General features: G+C 39.8%; 1 protein-coding gene and 1 long non-coding RNA gene across 5 annotated transcripts in view; one reads left to right on the top strand and one right to left on the bottom strand.

The window, feature by feature from the left end:
• Positions 1-15,747, top strand: part of LOC128685818 (mpv17-like protein) — a 65,422-nt gene extending 49,675 nt beyond the window's left edge. For all 4 annotated transcript variants that reach the window (XM_053772498.1, XM_053772497.2, XM_053772500.2 and 1 more), the window contains 2 exons: positions 8,340-8,410; positions 10,483-15,747. In XM_053772498.1, coding sequence (XP_053628473.1) covers positions 8,340-8,410; positions 10,483-10,620 — 209 coding nt within the window. In that variant the 3' untranslated portion in view covers positions 10,621-15,747. The remainder of the gene's footprint in view (positions 1-8,339; positions 8,411-10,482) is intronic.
• The window catches only part of LOC128685820 (uncharacterized), a 36,032-nt gene continuing 26,564 nt past the window's right edge, over positions 10,459-19,926 (bottom strand). Inside the window, exon 3 of the long non-coding RNA XR_008406558.2 lies at positions 10,459-10,592. This is a non-coding gene — a long non-coding RNA (uncharacterized lncRNA). The remainder of the gene's footprint in view (positions 10,593-19,926) is intronic.

The raw sequence follows: 19,926 nt of genomic DNA, 5'->3' as shown, positions 1-19,926 counted from the left end.
GTACCAACACTCTTATATGGGTGTGAAGCTTGGGTGGTAAATGCAGCAGCGAGGAGACGGTTGGAGGCAGCGGAGATGTCCTGTTTAAGGGCAATGTGTGGTGTAAATATTATGCAGAAAATTCGGAGTGTGGAAATTAGGAGAAGGTGTGGAGTTAATAAAAGTATTAGTCAGAGGGCAGAAGAGGGGTTGTTGAGGTGGTTTGGTCATTTAGAGAGAATGGATCACAGTAGAATGACATGGAAAGCATATAAATCTATAGGGGAAGGAAGGCGGGGTAGGGGTCGTCCTCGAAAGGGTTGGAGAGAGGGGGTAAAGGAGGTTTTGTGGGTAAGGGGCTTGGACTTCCAGCAAGCGTGCGTGAGCGTGTTAGATAGGAGTGAATGGAGACGAATGGTACTTGGGACCTGACGATCTGTTGGAGTGTGAGCAGGGTAATATTTAGTGAAGGGATTCAGGGAAACCGGTTATTTTCATATAGTCGGACTTGAGTCCTGGAAATGGGAAGTACAATGCCTGCACTTTAAAGGAGGGGTTTGGGATATTGGCAGTTTGGAGGGATATGTTGTGTATCTTTATATGTTTATGCTTCTAGACTGTTGTATTCTGAGCACCTCTGCAAAAACAGTGATAATGTGCGAGTGTGGTGAAAGTGTTGAATGATGATGAAAGTATTTTCTTTTTGGGGATTTTCTTTCTTTTTTGGGTCACCCTGCCTCGGTGGGAGACGGCCGACTTGTTGAAAAAAAAAAAAAAAAAAAAAAAAAAAAAAAAAAAATTCAACCTAAAGACAACAGTCCATCTGGACAAAGTCCAGCGAAGACAAAGCGTCATGTACTCAGTCTCTCATCAGTTTTCATTCATTAAGCATCGTTCATACAAGCTCTGTGAAACTTTTTGGTATTTCATTGTTATTCTGTGGTGTTTTTTAAATATTTCTTGTTGTGAAAAGTCACAGATAATTAAAGAGATGAAAAATGAATTAGCAAAAAACAATTGACCAGTGACAGTATTTCTGAAACAATAATTTGTGAAAAAGCAAAGCAGTTATATAGTAATCTTAGGCAAGACACCCTGGGACACAGTGCTGAAAGTGTTGAATTTAATGAAAGGAGCTTGTTTGATAGGTTTAAAAAGAGGAATGGGATTCATAGTACAGTACAACGTTGGGAGGCTGCCGGTGCTAACAGAGATAAGGCTGAAAATTTTGTTAAGGAATTAAAACCTGTGTAGACATTGAGGGATTTATTCTTCAAGTTTTTAATTGTGATGAAACTGGCCTCTTTTGGAAAAGAATTCCTAAGAGAACCTACATCATAAAAAAAGAAAAATCATTACCAGGACACAAGCCCATGAAAGACAGGCTGACACTTGTTGTGTGGTAATGCTAGTGGGGGCTGCAAAATTAAACGGTTGCTAGTCTACCACAATGAAAATCTAAGGGTATTTAATAAAATTAATGTGATAAAAAGTAAACTCAGTGTAATGTGGAGGGCTAATAGTAAAGCTTGAGTAACAAGGCAGTTCTTCGCTGAGTTAGTACATGAAGTTTGAAGCAGTACCTTGTGGAAAAAAACGTACCATTAAGGGCACTTCTGGTAATGGAAAAAACATTTTAATATCCTCCAGTGTTTAAGGGGGAGGAGGTTTCTCTCAGTACATTGAACTCTGCCTTAAAAAAACTGTGGCCAGACTGTGTGTCAGTCAGACATTTTGAAGGCTTTGAGGCAGAGCCTGTAGTGAAAGATACTGTTTCTCTGGGCCAGTCCATGGGTTTGGAAATGGATGATGAGGATGTAGCAAAGTTGGTGGAGGATCATGAGAATGAGATCACCACAGAAGAACTTCAAGACCCACACAAGTAGCAAGAAGTGGTTGAGGAAATTTCTTCTTCAGAGGAGGGAAGCAGTAAGGCCAACATTGCCACTCCAGAAATTAAGGAACTGTGTTACCATTGGGCTCAAACACAGAGCTGGTGGAAAAAATGGCATCCTAGCATTACTGTTGTGAATAGAAGCATCAAAATGTTCAGTGACAATGTTGTTGATCACTTTAGAAAAATTTTGAAAAGTCGTCAAATGCAGACAACAATGGACAGTTTTTTTAAGCAAAGAAGAAAAATCTAATGCTAGTGAATCCTCATCATTTTCAAATGCTATTGCAGAGACAGAAAAGCAAAAAAAAAAAACACCAGACAGGAAGTTACCTGATGTTTTTATGGAAGGTGACAACCTTTCCAAACAATAACGTCTCTGAACCTTCCTCTTAGGCCATCATCACTTCTCATTGAAGTTAAATTTTCATTTATTTCATGCATTTATTGTTTTTATAGTTTTCATGTATGATTTTATGCATGCAAATATTATTATACAGATTTTAATAAGAAATATTTTCACTTAAAATGCTTTTTTTAGATTAATCTAAAACAGATTAATCTAATTTACATTATTTTTTATGGGAAAAATTTATTCAATATTCATACAACTCACTGTTCGAATAGCCTCCTGGAAAGGATTAAGTTCGAATATCAAGATACCACTGTACTGTTTACACACACACTAAATATTACCCTGCTCACACTCAACAGTTCGTCAGGTCCCAAAAACCATTTGTCTCCATTCACTCCTATCTAACACACTCATGCTTGCTGGAAGTCCAAGTCCCTCGCCCACAATACCTCCTTTACCCCCTCCCTCCAACCTTCTTGAGGATGACCCCAACCCCTCCTTCCTTCCCCTACAGATTTATATACTCTCCAAGTCATTCTACTTTGATCCATTCTCTCTTGACCAAACCATCTCAACAACCCCTCTTCAGCCCTCTGACTAACACTTTTAGTAACTCTACACCTCCTCCTAATTTCCACACTCTGAATTCTCTGCATAATATTTACACCACACATTGCCCTTAGACAGGACATCTCCACTGCCTCCAGCCACCTCCTTGCTGCAGCATATACAACCCAAGCTTCACACCCATATAAGAGAGTTGGTACCACTATACTTTTATACAGTCCCTTCTTTGCCTCCATAGATAGTTTTTTTTGTCTCCACAGATACCTCAATGCACCACTCACCTTTTTTCCTTTATCAATTCTATGGTTAACCCCCTCCTTCATAAACCCATTTGCTGACAAGTCAACTCCCAAATATCTGAAAACATTCATGTCTTCCATACTCCCTCTCTCCAATGTGATATCCAATTTTTCTTTATCCAACTCATTTGATACCCTTATCACCTTACTCTTATCTATGTTCACTTTCGACTTTCTACCCTTACACACCCTCCCAAACTCGCCTACTAACCTTTGCAACTTTTCTTGAGAATCTCCCATAAGCACAGTATCATCAGCAAAAAGTAACTGTATCAACTCCCATTTTGTACTTGATTCCCCATAATTCAATCCCACCCCTCTCCCCAACACCCTAGCATTTACTTCTTTTACAACCCCATCTATAAATATATTAAACAACCATGGTGACATTACACATCCCTGTCTAAGACCCACTTTTACTGGGAAGTAATTTCCCTCTCTCCTACATACCCTAACCTGAGCCTCACTATCCTCATAAAAACTCTTTACAGCATTTAGTAACTTACTACCTATTTCATACACTTGTAAAACAATTACAGGTTTCTGTGTCACATTCACTTGGTAGGACGGCAGTACCCCCTGGCGGTTGCTATCTACCAACCTACTACTTCTTACATACACAGTAGACCCTTGGTTTTTGTAATTAATCCATTCCAGAAGGTTGGCCTAAATCTGAAATGGCCGAAAACTGAAGTAATATTTCCCATAAGAAATAATGTAAATCCACTTAATCCGTTTCCGACACCCAAAAATATTAACAAGAAATAAATTTTATAGAGAATAACTATAGTGATGCAGCTCTTCAGTGGTTAGTACATTCATTACTTACCTTGCAATATTTGTAGTCTTAATGTAGCGAGCTGCTAACCAGACTGAGAGTCATAAACCTAAATGAATTTTTTATGAGAGAGAGAATTAGGTACACACACACCGATAGCTCTAACGACACATATCATAAAAATCTTTGAAGGGTTCTAAGAAGCAAGATCACCACTTATCTAGATACCCATCAGTTACACAACTCAGGACAGCATGGGTTTAGAGCAGGACACTCCTGTCTGTCCCAGCTACTGGACCACTATGACAAGGTCCTGGTTGCTCTAGAAGACGAATAGAATGCAGACGTAATATACACAGATTTTGAAAAAGCCTTTGACAAGTGTGACCATGGTGTAATGGCGCACAAAATGCGTGATAAAGGAATAACAGGAAAAGTTGGTAGATGGATCTATAATTTCCTAACAAATAGAACCCAAAGAGTAGTAGCCAACAGAGTAAAGTATGAGGTGGCTACGATGAAAAGCTTTGTTCTACAAGGCACAGTACTCGCTCCCATCTTGGACATAGACAGGGATATAAGCCACAGCGTCGTGTCTTCCTTTGAAGATGACACCCGAATTTGCATGACAGTGTCCTCCATTGAAGACACTGCAAGACTTCAGGCTGGACCCGTTCTCCTGAAGAGTCACCGTAGGATGAACAAGACGGATCCTTTAGTGGAAGAGGTAGAGCTCCTGCAAGCTAATCCATATTACGCCCACATTCGCTACCAAAATGGTGAAGAGACTACAGTATCTACAAGACATTTAGCCCCAGTTGAAATCCCCATTAGTGTGGAATCTCAAGATACACCAATAGATGTGAAAGATGCTTCGTTTTCTCCTGGAAAGCCCCTTGAGACTACCCCTACGGAAATAGAGGATTCTGCTCCAGCAGTTAGTCAAATCCCGCTGGAAAATATTGAACCTGGTGAAGAGGCTCAAGGGCTACGAAGGTCGGGACGTGTACATCGCCCACCTAACAGTTTGGGAGATTACTGTCTCTGATATTTTAGAAGGGGGAGATTGTAGTGATACTGCTCCTGTGGGGAGCAGCAGCAGGATAATACTGCACCACCTCTCGGGGCCCTTAACAACAACAGCAGCGGCTTGGTGTGTGTCAAGGGCGCCAACGCATGGTGTGTGATTCTCTTCTCTTATATCCATATATTAGTGATGCAGATTGCATGGTGAGTTTAAATATGTGGCCTGTAGTTATAACTTTTCTCTTGGCATATGCAAGACATCACCATCCCTGTAGAAGCAGTTATTAGTTGTACTAGTCATTATATTTTGTTGTTGCAGAAGTACTATGAAGATTCCCTGTTGGTGCACCCCTCTGTCCTGTCTTCCCAGAGTCCTTCCTGTCTCCACTGTGAATACTTCCTTAAATCTCTTGTTGAGCTCCTCACATACCTCTTGATCGCTTCGTGTGAGTTCCCCACCTTTCCTCAGCCTGATCACCTGGTCTTTGACTGTTGTCTTTCTCCTAATGTGGCTATACAGCAGTTTCGGGTCAGACTTGACTTTTGATGCTATGTCGTTTTCATACTGTTGCTGGGCCTCCCTCCTTATCTGTGCATACTCGTTTCTGCCTCTTCGACTGATCTCCTTATTTTCCTGGGTCCTTTGCCTTCTGTACCTCTTCCATTCTCTAATGCACTTAGTTTTTGCCTCCCTACACCTTTGGGTAAACCAAGGAGTCACTTTGGTCTTCCCATTAATTCTTTTGCCCTTGGGAATAAACCTTTCCTCTGCCTCCTTGCATTTTGTTGTTACATATTCCCTCATTTCATTCACTGACTTTCCTACCAGCTCTCTGGCTCACTGAACCTCCCACAGGAAGTTCCTCATATAGTTTGGCTTTTCCCAATCGACTCCTGTTACTCTCTCCACTTGCAGCTCTACTATGTAATCAAAACTCAGAACCACGTGATCGCTAGCTCCAAGGGGCCTCTCATATGTGATGTCCCCAATGTCTGAACTGCTCAGGGTGAAAACAAGGTCTTGCTGGTTCATCCTCCCCTCTCTCTGGTAGTGTCCCTGACATGTTGATGCATGAGGTTTTCCAGTACCACACCCATCATCTTGGCTCTCCATGTGTCAGGAGCCCCGTGAGGTTTTCCCAGTCGATCTCCCTATGGTTGAAATCACTCATAACCAGTAACTTTGCTCTGCACGATTGAGCTTTTCATGCCACCTCAGCCAATGTGTTCACCATCACTCTGTTGTTCTCTTTGTATTCCTCTCTTGGCCTCCTGCAGTTCTGTGGTGGGTTATACATCACTGCAATGAGTACCTTATGCTCCCCAGACTGAATTGTAGCTACTATGTAGTCACTTTCTCCAATCTCACCCATGTCTTCCGTTTCCTCAAAACCCCATCGGTTTTTCATGAGTAGTGCAACCCTTCCTCCCCCTCTGCTCCTTCTGTCTTTCCTCAGGATCAGATATCCCAGTGGGAAGACTGCATCTGTTATTGTCTCAGTGAGTTTCGTTTCTGTGACTGCAATGATGTCTGGGGACTTCATTGATTGTTTCATGCCACTCACATTTATTTGATAATCCATGTGCGTTCGTGTACTACACCTTCAACTTATCTATCATGGTGGTCCTGGGAAAATATTGGGGTTGGGGGAGTGGGAGACCTGGAGGGGGCCTATGGGAGTTTGCAGTGTGGGTGGGGTTTGTGATGGGAGGTTGAGGGCAGAGTGCCCATGTGGAGCCACTGTAGGGGTGGGGTTTGTGATTTGTGATTCGTGATTTGTGATTTGTGATGTGTGTGTGTGTGTGTGTGTGTGTGTGTGTGTGTGTGTGTGTGTGTGTGTGTGTGTGTATACTCACCTATTTGTACTCACCTATTTGTGGTTGCAGGGGTTGAGTCATAGCTCCTGGCCCTGCCTCTTCACTGATTGCTACTAGGTCCTCTCTCTCCCTGCTCCATGAGCTTTATCATACCTCGCCTTAAAACTATGTATGGTTCCCGCCTCCACTACTTCACTTTCTAGGCTATTCCATGGCTTGACTACTCTATGACTGAAGAAATACTTCCTAACATACCTTTGATTCATCCGAGTCTTCAACTTCCAATTGTGACCTTTTTTCTTTCCAACGCGAATCCCTGATAAACAACTTATCGTCAATTGTGACCTCTTGTGTCTGTGTCCCATCTCTGGAACATCCCGTCTTTGTGTGTGTGTGTGTGTGTGTGTGTGTGTGTGTGTGTGTGTGTGTGTGTCTGTGTGTGTGTCTGTGTGTGTGTCTGTGTGTACTCACCTAATTGTGGTTGCAGGGGTCAAGACTCAGCACCTGGCCCCTTCACTTCACTGATCGCTACTAGGTCCTCTCTCTGCTTCCTGAGATTTGTCATACCTCGTCTTAAAGCTATGTATGGTTCCTGCCTCCACTACATCACTTACTAGGCTATTCCACTTCCTGACGACTCTATGACTGAAGAAATACTTCCTAACATCCCTGTGACTTGTCTGAGTCTTCAGCTTCCAATTGTGACTCCTTGCCTCTGTGTCCCCTCTCTGGAACATCTTGTCCCTGTCCACCTTATCTATTCCCCGCAGTATCTTGTATGTCGTTATCATGTCTCCCCTGACCCTTCTGTCCTCCAATGTCGTCAGTCCGATTTCCCTCGACCTTTCATCGTAGGACATTTCCCTGAGCTCTGGAACTAGCCTTGTTGCAAACCTTTGTACTTTCTCTAACTTCTTGACATGCTTGACCAGGTGTAGGTTCCAAACTGGTGCTGCATACTCCAGTATGGGCCTAACGTACACAGTGTACAGTGTCTTGAACAATTCCTTATTAAGGCATCGGAACGCTATTCTCAGGTTTGCCAGACGCCCATATACTGCAACTGTTATCTGAGTGATGTGTGCCTCCGGAGACGTGCTCAGTGTTATGATCACCCCAAGTGTGTGTGTGTGTGTGTGTTTTTAACACATCTGTTTCCCACCAAGGCAGGATGACCTAAAATGATAAAAAAAACCAAAAAGAAAGAAAAATACCTTCATCATCATTCAACACTTTCACCATCACTTACATAATCACTGTCTTTGCAGAGGTGCTCAGTTACAACAGTTTAGATAGTCACTCCAAACTGCCAATATCCCAAACCCCTCCTTTAAAGTGCAGGCATTGTGCTTCCTCAAGTCTGGCTAACTGGTTTCCCTGAATCCCTTCACAAAATATTACCCTACTCCAGCAGCTCGTCAGGTCCCAAAAACCATTCGTCTCCATTCACTCCTATCTAACATGCTCATGCACACTTGCTGGAAGTCCAAGCCCCTTGCCCACAAAACCTCCTTTACCTCCCCTCCCTCTAGTCTTTTCGCAGACAACCCCTACCTCGCCTTCCTTCTCCTACTGATTAATATATATTATTTATACAGATTTATGTATATTATATTTCAACAGGTATGAGTGCATTAGAAGGAAAAGATGATTGGCTAGAAGAATGGAGGAAAAAGATCATCCCTACATTTGTGGTGAGTCTTGCCTGATGTGTTCCCTGTAAGTCTTGTAAGTGCAAAACAGTTAGCAAGTACTTCAGGTGGCACATTTATATTCTAGATGTTTTTGCCAGGAAACCACTTTTAATTTTATTCAATATAATTTTTTATAAGATTCATAAAAATTCTTTAATTAATGTGCATACATCAGGACACTTAGGTTTAATATTTGCACACAAGGCCATCCAGGAAGGAAGGCTTCTAAAACAACAAGGTATCAAAAGTTTAAACAGCTTTCAAGTTTTTAAAATTGGTTTATTTGTTATGAACCACTGTTGGCAGAGAAGTCTTTATTGACATATCATTTCACCACAAATTGGTTTAATAAGTAAATAATAAACATACAGCCTCTCACTTAACAATGGGGTTCTGTTCCTGAGAGTAGGTCGGTAAGCGAATTGGTCGTTAAGCGAGGAGCATACTATACTGTTAGTGGGTTTTTCAACCATCTTTAGATATTTTTTTAATGTTGTCTTTGCACCATTTATAACATTTCTAGTATATTTTTAATTGTTTATACAATAGTGTACTGTATACTGTAATAAAACAGAATAGAGGAAATCAGCTCTAATATACATTACGTACTTAGGTTTGCATACTATTTGAAGAGCTAGTCATAAGTCCGAGTGGTTGGTAAATGAATACGTTGCTAAGTGAGGAGAGGCTGTATTTATTTACCAAGATAATTCATTGTGTGAGAAATTGAATGATTAAAGTTTTTCAACATAGTAAAGTCAGTAGTTATGCAAAATATTTCAGGTAGACTCAAGATTGAACATGCCTTAAAATAACAGAGATTAGTTAAGGTTACCTTATGTAACTGCACAGTGTTCTATATTTAATGTGTGAAGATAAGATAATAAGTACAAAGATAATTTAAGCAAGAATACTAATTATTAAACAGCAATGTTAGATTGTATACTTACAGTATAACATAATTAAGGTGCATGTAGATTAGATAATTCAGTACAGTGATCCCACTAATTAATAAAACTTATTTCAACTGCTAAGTAAAAATAAAAGAATAGTAGCATTAAAAAAATTGAGCTTAGATCACTTGTGGAGATGGGTTTATCAGTATGAATGCTGGATGGAAACTTGATAAGCAGGTTACAATAATTAAGTTAGACATTTACATCAAATATCATAAATCATATAAAGTTCACGAGGTGTCTTTTGTTTTTTTTTTTTAAGATTTTGTAAGGTAGTGAACTTTAAGAATCTTCTGGTAGTGTCCCAAATCTGGGGCCTCTTTTGAGTTCTGAGTTTCTACTCAAGTTGAGTCCAGCATATGAGACATTGAAGAAGTATTTATTTCTTGTATTATGCTTATGAACTTTATTGCATCTCTCAAAGATACAACAGAAAAATTGCATCTTATATAGTACTGTATATCCAGTCTAGGTAGTCAGGTGCATAGTGGATAAGGCCCAAGAAGTGCAAATCACAGTGCTTATTTCTAGCACTGTGACACCCATTCCTATCTCATGGAGTGAAATAAACGCCTTAATGATTTGAATCCTCTCCCATTAAACTTACACAGACAAAAGAGCGGTATCAATAAACAAAAGGATGGATTCAAACTGGGCCTACAACCTTTATGGGCCACTGTTCAAGTCCCTGTCTATTGTCCTATTTATTCACTGACAGCTGTTCATTACAACTTATCATGGGTTTATAAAGTAGTATGTTTACATACACCCATAGCTCACATTGTATTAGAACAAAGAAGCATTGGCCAGTAGGTCTGTTGCAGAGCTCACTTGCTTCTTGAGCCTCGCCCACTCAGCACCTGACTTCTTGGAACTCACCCATTCAGCATGTGAATATCTGGATGTACTTTATAATATGTAACATTATGTTGTATTTTATATACCTGATAAAGCCAATTTGTGATAAAATAATGCACCATTAAAGACTTATCTGTAATCAGTGTCTTACCATACTGTTGGCACATTGCCATTCCTCTATAATGAGTAAAATCAGTTATCCTCATTCTTAATTTATTCAATTATATTAAACTTGATGCCATAATTTGTTTATTGCAGACAGCTAGTGTATTCTGGGTTCCAGTATCACTGATCAACTTCAGATTCCTTCCCCCTCAAGCACGTGTAGTGTTTGTTGGAACATGCCAAGTCATCTGGGTGTCAATACTCTGTTGGTTCAAGAGGCAAAAATACTGAACTCATTCAAGTGTCAAGTATAGTACAAGACATTCTTTTTCTAGGAGGGATGAGTAGTTATGAAAGTTCAGAGTTGCTTATGGCATGAAACTCACTTTCCCACTATTTTGTTTTGTAATTTAGAAGTATTACCCCTTGGATATCACTTTTGTGGGTGAATGTATAGTTTTGTTTACAGTATCACAACTAGGATGTTTTTTATTCCTCAGGCTTATAGAGTACTGCTAGTCAATTTCAGTGCATTGTTGATTCTAGTATGAAGTTTAAGTGAATAATGAAGCATTTTTAACTTAAATTTTTTTAAACACTGATCATCTCTCACCAAGGTGGGTGCATAATAAATATTTACTGCTGCTCAGGGAACTGAATGCGATATATATTTAAAATTCTAGCTGGCTTAAATTTTATTAGCAATAAACCTCTTGGTTTTGTGCTAAATTTATATCTGGTACATCTTTGCATGGTTTGTTACCAATAAAGGAGGTTGCTTAGTAACCTTGTAGTGAACATTGTGAGAGAATGATGTTTTGCAGATAAAACTAGTAATATTGTCAGTAATGCTTGAGGTAGCAGCCAGAGTAATACAGTACTAACCACAGTGATATGGTACTGGTCACACTTGTCATAAAGATAGTATATATATACTAACCTGTAAATAAAGTACAAGTATATATAAAAGGAGTAGAAGCATGTCTTGACTCTGTGGGAAATGCTTGCCATGACAGTATACCTTACTAAGTAAGAAACATTGCTGCTTATACCAAGCAGCAGTGAAAGTGATATCAGTGGTGATCATATGTACAGCATTTGTTATAGTCTGACCAAGACTACAAAGATAATTGTGTGTAAAATGAACAGAAACATGCCAGAGCCCTCCCTGTGTTCATTATTTTTTGATAGAAGTGTTTATACTAACCTGTTGCAAATGTTAATCATGGCATATGAACATGTTGGAAACTAATCAGATAAAATAGCATATAACAACATACTGGAAATGTTAATCACATAGCTTACACATATATATTAGAATGTTGCAAATGTGATTAACTTTGCAACACATTATTGTAATTTCACAGCAATGAAACTTTAGTTTCAATGTTGCCTTTGTTCAGGGAGCAGCACACACTGAAACACATGTAACATGATAATCAACTTAAAACTATATTTAGTGTAAATAGTTTATTGCTTCTCTAGGAAAAAAGTGACTATTATTTTTAGGATAAGTTAAGTACAGTTGAGCACCTCGAGCAAAAATTTATTATCCGACATCATTCTCTAGTGCAAATGGGTAGCCCTTTTATATTTTGGAATTCTGTCTTTAAAATAAAAGTTAGGGCATAAAATGAAAATATGGAGAAGCATCTGGAAGAGTGGTTGGAAATTTGTGAACTTATTACATAATGTGTCTTCTCAGGATGGCATATCTACATCTATTTTTCATGCTGATGGATCAGGTGAGTGTGACAAAGAAAATATATGAAAGGGCCTGCCAGCACCAGTATTCTGAAGGCAATCAGCTCAGATGGATAGACCCTAGTGTGATGGTTAGTTATATGTACACTACTAAATTTTACACTATGAAATAAAAAAATGCAGTTCAGTTTCAACTACAGAATATGGAACTACACCTTGTATTACTGGACAGGTAAACACCATCAGAAAGCCTGTACTATATGGACACCAGCAGCACCTTGTCCCCCATGGCATGTTCCAGAACACACTTGTCCAAGAGCAAATTCTTGGAGCACAGGTCTCAACACTTATGTCCCAGAGCAAGGTATCAGCACTTACCATATTTTAGTGTCAAAGATGCTATTTTTTTTTCCCCAAATAAGTCTTGAAAATTTACCCAGTGTCTTGGAAGCCGAAGGTTACATAAGAAGGAGCACTACAGCAGGCCTATTGACTCTGCTAGGCAGGTCTAGGCCACACCTGCATTGTTCAGAGGCCTCAACCTAAGCCTAGAGGAGTTTTTCGATACTAAATTGTAATCTAAGCTCCTGTATATGAACCAACTATTTTGTGTAAAATAATGAATAAATAAAAATAATCGTAAAGGTATGGCCACCCCACCCACACATAATATATACATTAAAAGCGCCCTAGAGCAATAGAATGCATATACAGTACACTCATTACTTGCCTTAAAATGTGTGTTTACCTGGAGAGAGTTCCGGGGGTCAGCGACCCCCGGCCTGGTCTGTGACGAGGCCACCTGGTGGATCAGAGCCTGATCAACCAGGCTGTTAATGCTGGCTGCACGCAATCCAACGTACGAGCCACAGCCCGGCTGGTCAGGTACCGACTTTTGGTGCTTGTCCAGTGCCTGCTTGAAGACAGCCAGGGGTCTATTGGTAATCCCCCTTATGCATGCTGGGAGGCAGTTGAACAGTCTCGGGCCCCTGACACTTATTGTATTGTCTCTTAACGTGCTAGTGACACCCCTGCTTTTCATTGGGGGGGACGTTACATCATCTACCGAGTCTTTTGCTTTCGTTGTTAGTGATTTTCGTGTGCAAGTTTGGATTTTCCAGGTGTATACTATAATCATGTATCTCTCCCGCCTGCGTTCCAGGGAGTACAGGTTCAGGAACTTCAAGTGCTCCCAGTAATTAAGGTGTTTTATCTCTGTTATGCGTGCCGTGAAGGTTCTCTGTACATTTTCTAGGTCAGCAATTCCGCCTGCCTTGAAAGGTGCTGTTAGTGTGCAGCAATATTCCAGCCTAGATAGAACAAGTGACCTGAAGAGTGTCATCATGGGCTTGGCATCTCTAGTTTTGAAGGTTCTCATTATCCATCCTGTCATTTTTCTAGCAGATGCGATTGATACTATGTTATGGTCCTTGAAGGTGAGATCCTCTGACATGATCACTCCCAGGTCTCTGATGTTGGTTTTTTGCTCTGTTTTGTGGAAGGAGTTTGTTTTGTACTCTGATGAAGCTTTAATTTCCTCATGTTTACCATATCGGAGTACGTAATTGAAATTTCTCATCGTTGAACTTCATGTTGTTTTCTGTAGCCCACTGAAAGATTTGGTTGATGCCTGTCTGGAGCCTTGCAGTGCCTGCAATGGAAGACACTGTCATGCAGATTTGGGTGTCATCTGCAAAGGAAGACATGGTGCTGTGGCTGACATCCTTGTCTATGTCAGATATGAGGATGAGAAACAAGATGGGAGCGAGTACTGTGCCTTGTGGAACAGAGCTTTTCACCGTAGCCACCTCAGACTTTATTCTTTTGACTACTACTCTTTGTGTTCTGTTTGTGAGGAAATTATAGATCCATCTACCAACTTTTCCTGTTATTCCTTTAGCACACATTTTCTGCGCTATTACACCATGGTCACACTTGTCGAAGGCTTTTGCAAAGTCTGTATATATTACATCTGCATTCTTTTTGTCTTCTAGTGCATCATGTCTTAATGTAGGGTGAGAGGAGAGTAGTATTTATTTGTAGGAAGTCAGTTGTAGGTAGCTGGTAGGAACAGTGGAAGTCCCTTGATTTCTACCCCCTGTAATGTAGGCAAGAAGATATACGATAATATACACCTGGAAAAATCCTAGAGGGACTAGTCCCAAATCTGCACACGAAAATCACTCCTTACAAAAACAAAAGACTAGGCAGGAGATGCAGCATCCCCCCAATGAAAAGCCAAGAGTATGCTAAGAGACAACACAGTAAGTGTCAGGGGCCCAAAACTGTTCATCTGCCTCCAAGCATACATAAGGAGGATTACAAATAGACAAATAGACCCTAGCTGTCTTCAAGACGGCACTGGACAGACACCTAAAGTTAGTACGTACCTGATCAGCCAGGCTGTGGCTTGTATGTCAGTTTATTTATGACCAGGAATAATAGTCTGATTGATCAGGCCCTGAGCCACCATGAGGCCTGGTCAGACTGGGCTGCAGGGGCTTTTACCCCCGAAAACACCCTCCAGGCATACTCCAAGTATGTGGGGGGGGGGGCATCCTTGATACCGAAGCATCTTGTTCACCATAAAATACGGTACATCCCAGAGCCTAGGTCTCAGCACACGCATCCCAGAGCCCAGGTCTCAGCGCACACATCCCAGAGCCCAGGTCTCAGCACACATCCCAGAGCCCAGGTCTCAGCACACACATCCCAGAGCCCAGGTCTCAGCATGCATCCCAGAGCCCAGGTCTCAGCACACACATCACAGACCCCAGGTCTCAGCACACGCATCCCAGATTATTATTATTATAATCAGAGAAAGCACTAAACCGACAAGGGTCATACAGTGCTGCAGAGCAGTGTGTAGTGTGGAGGTTATAATCAGGTAAGTGGAGAGGGGATCAGAGGTGAGGGAAGAAAAGGGATGGAAGAGACGCTAAGTGCTGTGTCAGAGTTTGTATAATAAGGCAGTTGCTGACACATACCAGAGCTCAGGTCTCAGGACATATGTTGTAACACATAAGTGAGCCAGCTTCAAGTAAAGAACATTGCTTATGAGCACAGATTTATCACATTTTTGCAATTATGAGGAACAGTATAGTATCGCCTTTTTTTTTTTTTTTTTTTTTAACAAATGAGGTATTTACAAAAATATTGCGCTGTATAGCCCTTGTGGCTTAGTGCTTCTTTTTTATTATAATAATAATAACAATAATACAAAAATATTATATCCAGCAAATTTATATTATATTAGTTGCATGGTTAATATATAGGTAATATATTACCTCCGAAACACTGGTGGCATTTCTAAAGCAGACATTACTAGTGTGATGTGGTTTGGTAGACAGGTATGGAGCAGAGTCGTAGAATTTTTGATATTGTACATCATATACTGTAATTAAAATACAGTAGTGTCTGATGTGAAAAGGTCTGACATTGACACTTTTTAACTGAAGATGTTTTACTTTATTATAAAAAATATTTTAATGTTATGCAAGATTTTGTCAGCCTGCATGACTACACTTCAGACCACAAGATCACCACCTCATAAAATGATAAATGTATTGTACTAAAATACTTCAGTGTTTATAGAATTAAATACCTTATGTTTTATATTTTTATCAATGAAAATGCACATCCTAGTTTTAATCTTCAAACAACTGTGTTTTCCCTAACTGCCATTTTTTAAATAAAGTTTAATATTTATAGACATTTACTACTGTCACTTCAGCTTCCTCTGCAGTTTGAAAAAAAAAAAGCATAGAAAATGAGTGGTAAGTATTCTGGACACATCGGCCATCCCCACCATGGTAGGGTGGCCTGAAAAAGAAAAACTTTCATCATCATCATTCACTCCGTCACTGTCATGCCAGAGGTGCACTTACACTATTTATAAAACTGCAACATTAACGCCCCTACTTCAGAGTGCAGACACTGTACTTCCCATCTCCAGGACTCAAGTCCGTCCTGGTTTCCCCGAATTGAATCCCTTCATAAATGTTACCTTGCTCACACTCCAAAAGCACGTCAAGTCCTAAAAACCATTTGTCTCCATTCAAAATTATCATCATCATCATCATCATCATCGTATTAGTATGCTTTAGCACTTACATCCGTCAGCCCTCATAGCCCTCTTTTTAATCTTGTTTAGTCGTAGAGGGCTCTTCTCCATCTGTTGAGAACTGCCTTTCTGATTTTTCATAAACCAGGTACTTTGGGCCATGATGCCTCTCATTATTGTCCCATTGCAGTTTGCAAGTTGATAGAACACTTAGTAGATTTTTAAAACTTTTTGTCAGCCATTTCAGTGTTCCTGTTAATAATTTGCTTTCCCCAGACTTTGTTCAAGCTGAGGGTGTCCCTCAAGGATCTTTTTTTTAAGCACCACTATTTCTACTAGCTCTAAATTATCTGGCTTCTGTTCTCCCATCTAAATTTGGTCATCACTATGTTGTTGACCTTGCTATAGCTTGTGCAGGTGCCAACTGTCACCTAGTAGCAGCCTTACTCCAGAATGCTGTCAACTGTTTTTCCCATCAGCTACTAAAGGGTTGAAATTTTCTGGTGCTAAAATACCAGATGTTCTGCTGTCTGATACTTCATTGCACCTGTATGGTTCCCATATCCCTGAACGTGATATTGTCAGATTTCTAGGCCTTCTGTTTGATAGCAGGCTGTCCTGGAAACCTCACATTGCCTTCCTGAAAGCAACTTTCCACAGCCGGCTAAACTCATCTTTTTGGGGTAGGGTGGGGGGAGGGGGGTTGACACACACTTCATCTTCATTCTGCCCTAATCCTGTTGAAACTAGACTATGGCGACCAGGTATATTTAGTGGTTTCTCCCGCAGTTCTTTTTAAACTTGATCCCATTCATCATCAGGGATTACTCGTGTCTAAGTGCTTTTCACTGTTGAGAGAGTATATGCAAAGGCTAATGTCCCATCTTTGCATAATTGGAGTGCTGTCCATTGTCTCCATTATTTTGTCCGCTCATGACTTTCACAATCCTTCTACATACAGGATAGTAACAGATGTTAGTAGTAGTCCATTATTTGATCGTCACCATTGTTTACTTCACCCCTTTTCTCTTTGTATTCACTCTTGGCTTCTTTTCTCGTCTTTGGGAGGTTTCGACAGTTCGTCATCTTCCCTACTGTCATGCACAAAAGCTCAAACACCTACATTTAATTCACTCCCTTTTTCTTAATCACTTCTGATATTATTCTCATGCCATCGCAGTTTACGCTGATGGTTCAAAATCCTTTGACAGTGTCGAGTTTGCAGCAGTGTTTGCTGATAGTGTTGTGCATGGTCATTTATTAGACCAAGCTAGCATTTGTACAGCTAAACTGTTTGCAGTTCACATTATGATTGTCCATATTGCATCCAGGCATGGCTAAACATTTGTAGTATCACACTAGTGCTTTGCAGGCTATCAGAAAATTTAATTTGCCTAATCCCGTAGTTCTTCGTATCCAACTTTGGTTGTGCTGCAATTCTAGCAGAAATGGAGAAATTGTTTTGTGCAGGGTCCTTGGTCATGTAGATGTTCAGGGCAATGAGCAGGCAGACTCGGCTCTGTGGTCAGCTGTACTTTACCTTTGCACTGCATATAGCGGGTATTCTATTCTCGGACTATTTTGCTGTAATCTCTAGCTACTTTCACAACTGTTGGCAACATTGTTCCCCTCAAGGAAGGTTCCTTGATGTTGGTGAGGGGCTCTTGATTTAGGGAATTAGATCTGTGCTCCAGTTCCCCGAATTAAGCCTGAATGCCTTCCACATCCCCCCCCCCCAGGCGCTGTATAATCCTCCGGGTTTAGTGCTTCCCCCTTGATTATAATAATAATATAATCTGGATATTTACTAAATACAGTATCTTTCAACAGCCATGGGACAGCAGCAATACAACTTATCAGATAATCTTATTAGCTTTTATAAAAAATAATACTGTTATATCTGTGCCTCTGGCGAGACAGTGATAGTGTGAATGATGGTGAAAGTGTTTCTTTTACAGGTCACTGCCTGTGTATTTAAAAAAAAATTGTGAAATAAAAATGCTTGGATATTTAGTTTGAATATTTATATAGCATAATGTACAGTAGTGTAATAGAAACACAATAGTGCTTATTGGTAAAATAAGAAAAGTATACACAAAATACAGTACAGTACATACAGAATAATACTTGGCCAAGATGATATAACAGTTAAATTAATACATCAGAAAACCCATCAATAAAATAAAGCACGATCAGATATTCCTCTAAATATTTTTAAACATGGAACAAATTCCAATTTATATACCAATAAAAAATGAGAGGTTAGAAATGAGTGAAGAATTCTTGAGAGATTTGTATCATTAGAACAATAGTATTTTCATAATAATTTAGGTTCATGACATTGTTACTACTGAAATAATAAATTTTATGTACTGTGCAAGCTCTAAATGCTGCAGCTTAAATTTAGCAAACTTAATTGTGGGTAGATGCGACTCCAGTGAAAAACCATCTTTATTACTCAATTTACCTTGATTCATAAAGTGAGCCGCTTATGAGATATAGAATTAATTGTACTTGTCAGTAACTGACTTCTCACCCACAAATGTGTGCCCCTATTTCCTATTACAGTGTTATGAATCTGCTTACCTACATTTCACATGCAGTTTTATCTACTTTAAAAATAGACTTCATTATGGTAAGTGTCTATTCACCAAAATGGCATTTAACAGTTTCACTTGTCATAGCTAAACTATCTTCCTCAGCAAATTTTTTTACATTGTGAAGAATTAAAATGAGTTGAAAGGTTTGGTGAAAAACTATCATTCACTCCAGTAAGGGCAACTCCTTAGAGAAACATGATGTAAAGGCTTATGCTTACAGTAACGTTATATATCATTGCTACACTTCTAATATACACTGGCCTTTAATGACCTTGTATAGGTTCGAGTAAACCTTATTTACAAGGATTACAATGAGCCCTGTATGGGGAATAAAAAAAAAAAAAAAAAAATGGCACAATACAGTGACTGGAACAATAAGTTTGTCCCTTATGTGCAGGTTATTGATGTATAGCCCTGTATGGCTATGCCACCTTTTATCTTAGTGATTTTTGCCTTTACAGAAAAACCTCTCATTAATGGATTTCATCCATTTTGTACATACACACACACACAAAAAAAAAACTGGCCAAACAAATGCTTTAATTATTGGACAAAATAGAAAAGTACACAATTCTGGATTTTGTCAGTTAACATGTTTTATTAATGATAAAGATTTTATCTTAATTTTTTCACCAAATGTATTCATACTTTGTGTGTGTGCCTTGTATAAAGAGCTTACATTTATTCTGCAAAGATTGTTGAAGAACTAGATTTATTATTTACAGTGTGTTAGTGGTTGTCAGGCAGGAGGGGGAGGGGATGGATAACCACCAGCCAATGAAAGAGGCTTCAGCCCTAGCAGATGAAGAAAAATGTGGCAAGTGTTGGCTCCCTCCTTGCATGTATAAAGAGCTCAGTTTTTTTCTTTCTTTTTATTGTTGAGGATCTGTACTGTAGATTTATTAATTATACTAGGTTGATAGGCTGCCTGGAAGGTTGGGTGGTGGGGTATTCTGATAAGGCAGGGATGTGGGCCCCAATGGAAATAAGTCACACTGACTTTTTTGGGTTATCCTAGGTACTTTACACATATGCTATGTATGATAATCTATATAACTATTTGTGTATACCTGAATAAACTTACTGTGGGTGGATGAGGGAGCCCAGGAGATACGTTTCTGTTCAAGACATCCAGTTATTCATCTGCCTCCTCCCCCCACACACAATATACACACACACACACATACACACAGTAGGACCCCGCTTTACAGCGTTCCGCTAATCCGAAGA

This window comes from Cherax quadricarinatus, chromosome 23 (assembly GCF_038502225.1).
Source record: "Cherax quadricarinatus isolate ZL_2023a chromosome 23, ASM3850222v1, whole genome shotgun sequence".
Classification (NCBI taxonomy): Eukaryota; Metazoa; Arthropoda; class Malacostraca; order Decapoda; family Parastacidae; genus Cherax; species Cherax quadricarinatus.
The sequence above is the reverse complement of the archived record's forward strand: the minus strand, read 5'-3'. Positions and strand labels throughout refer to the sequence as shown.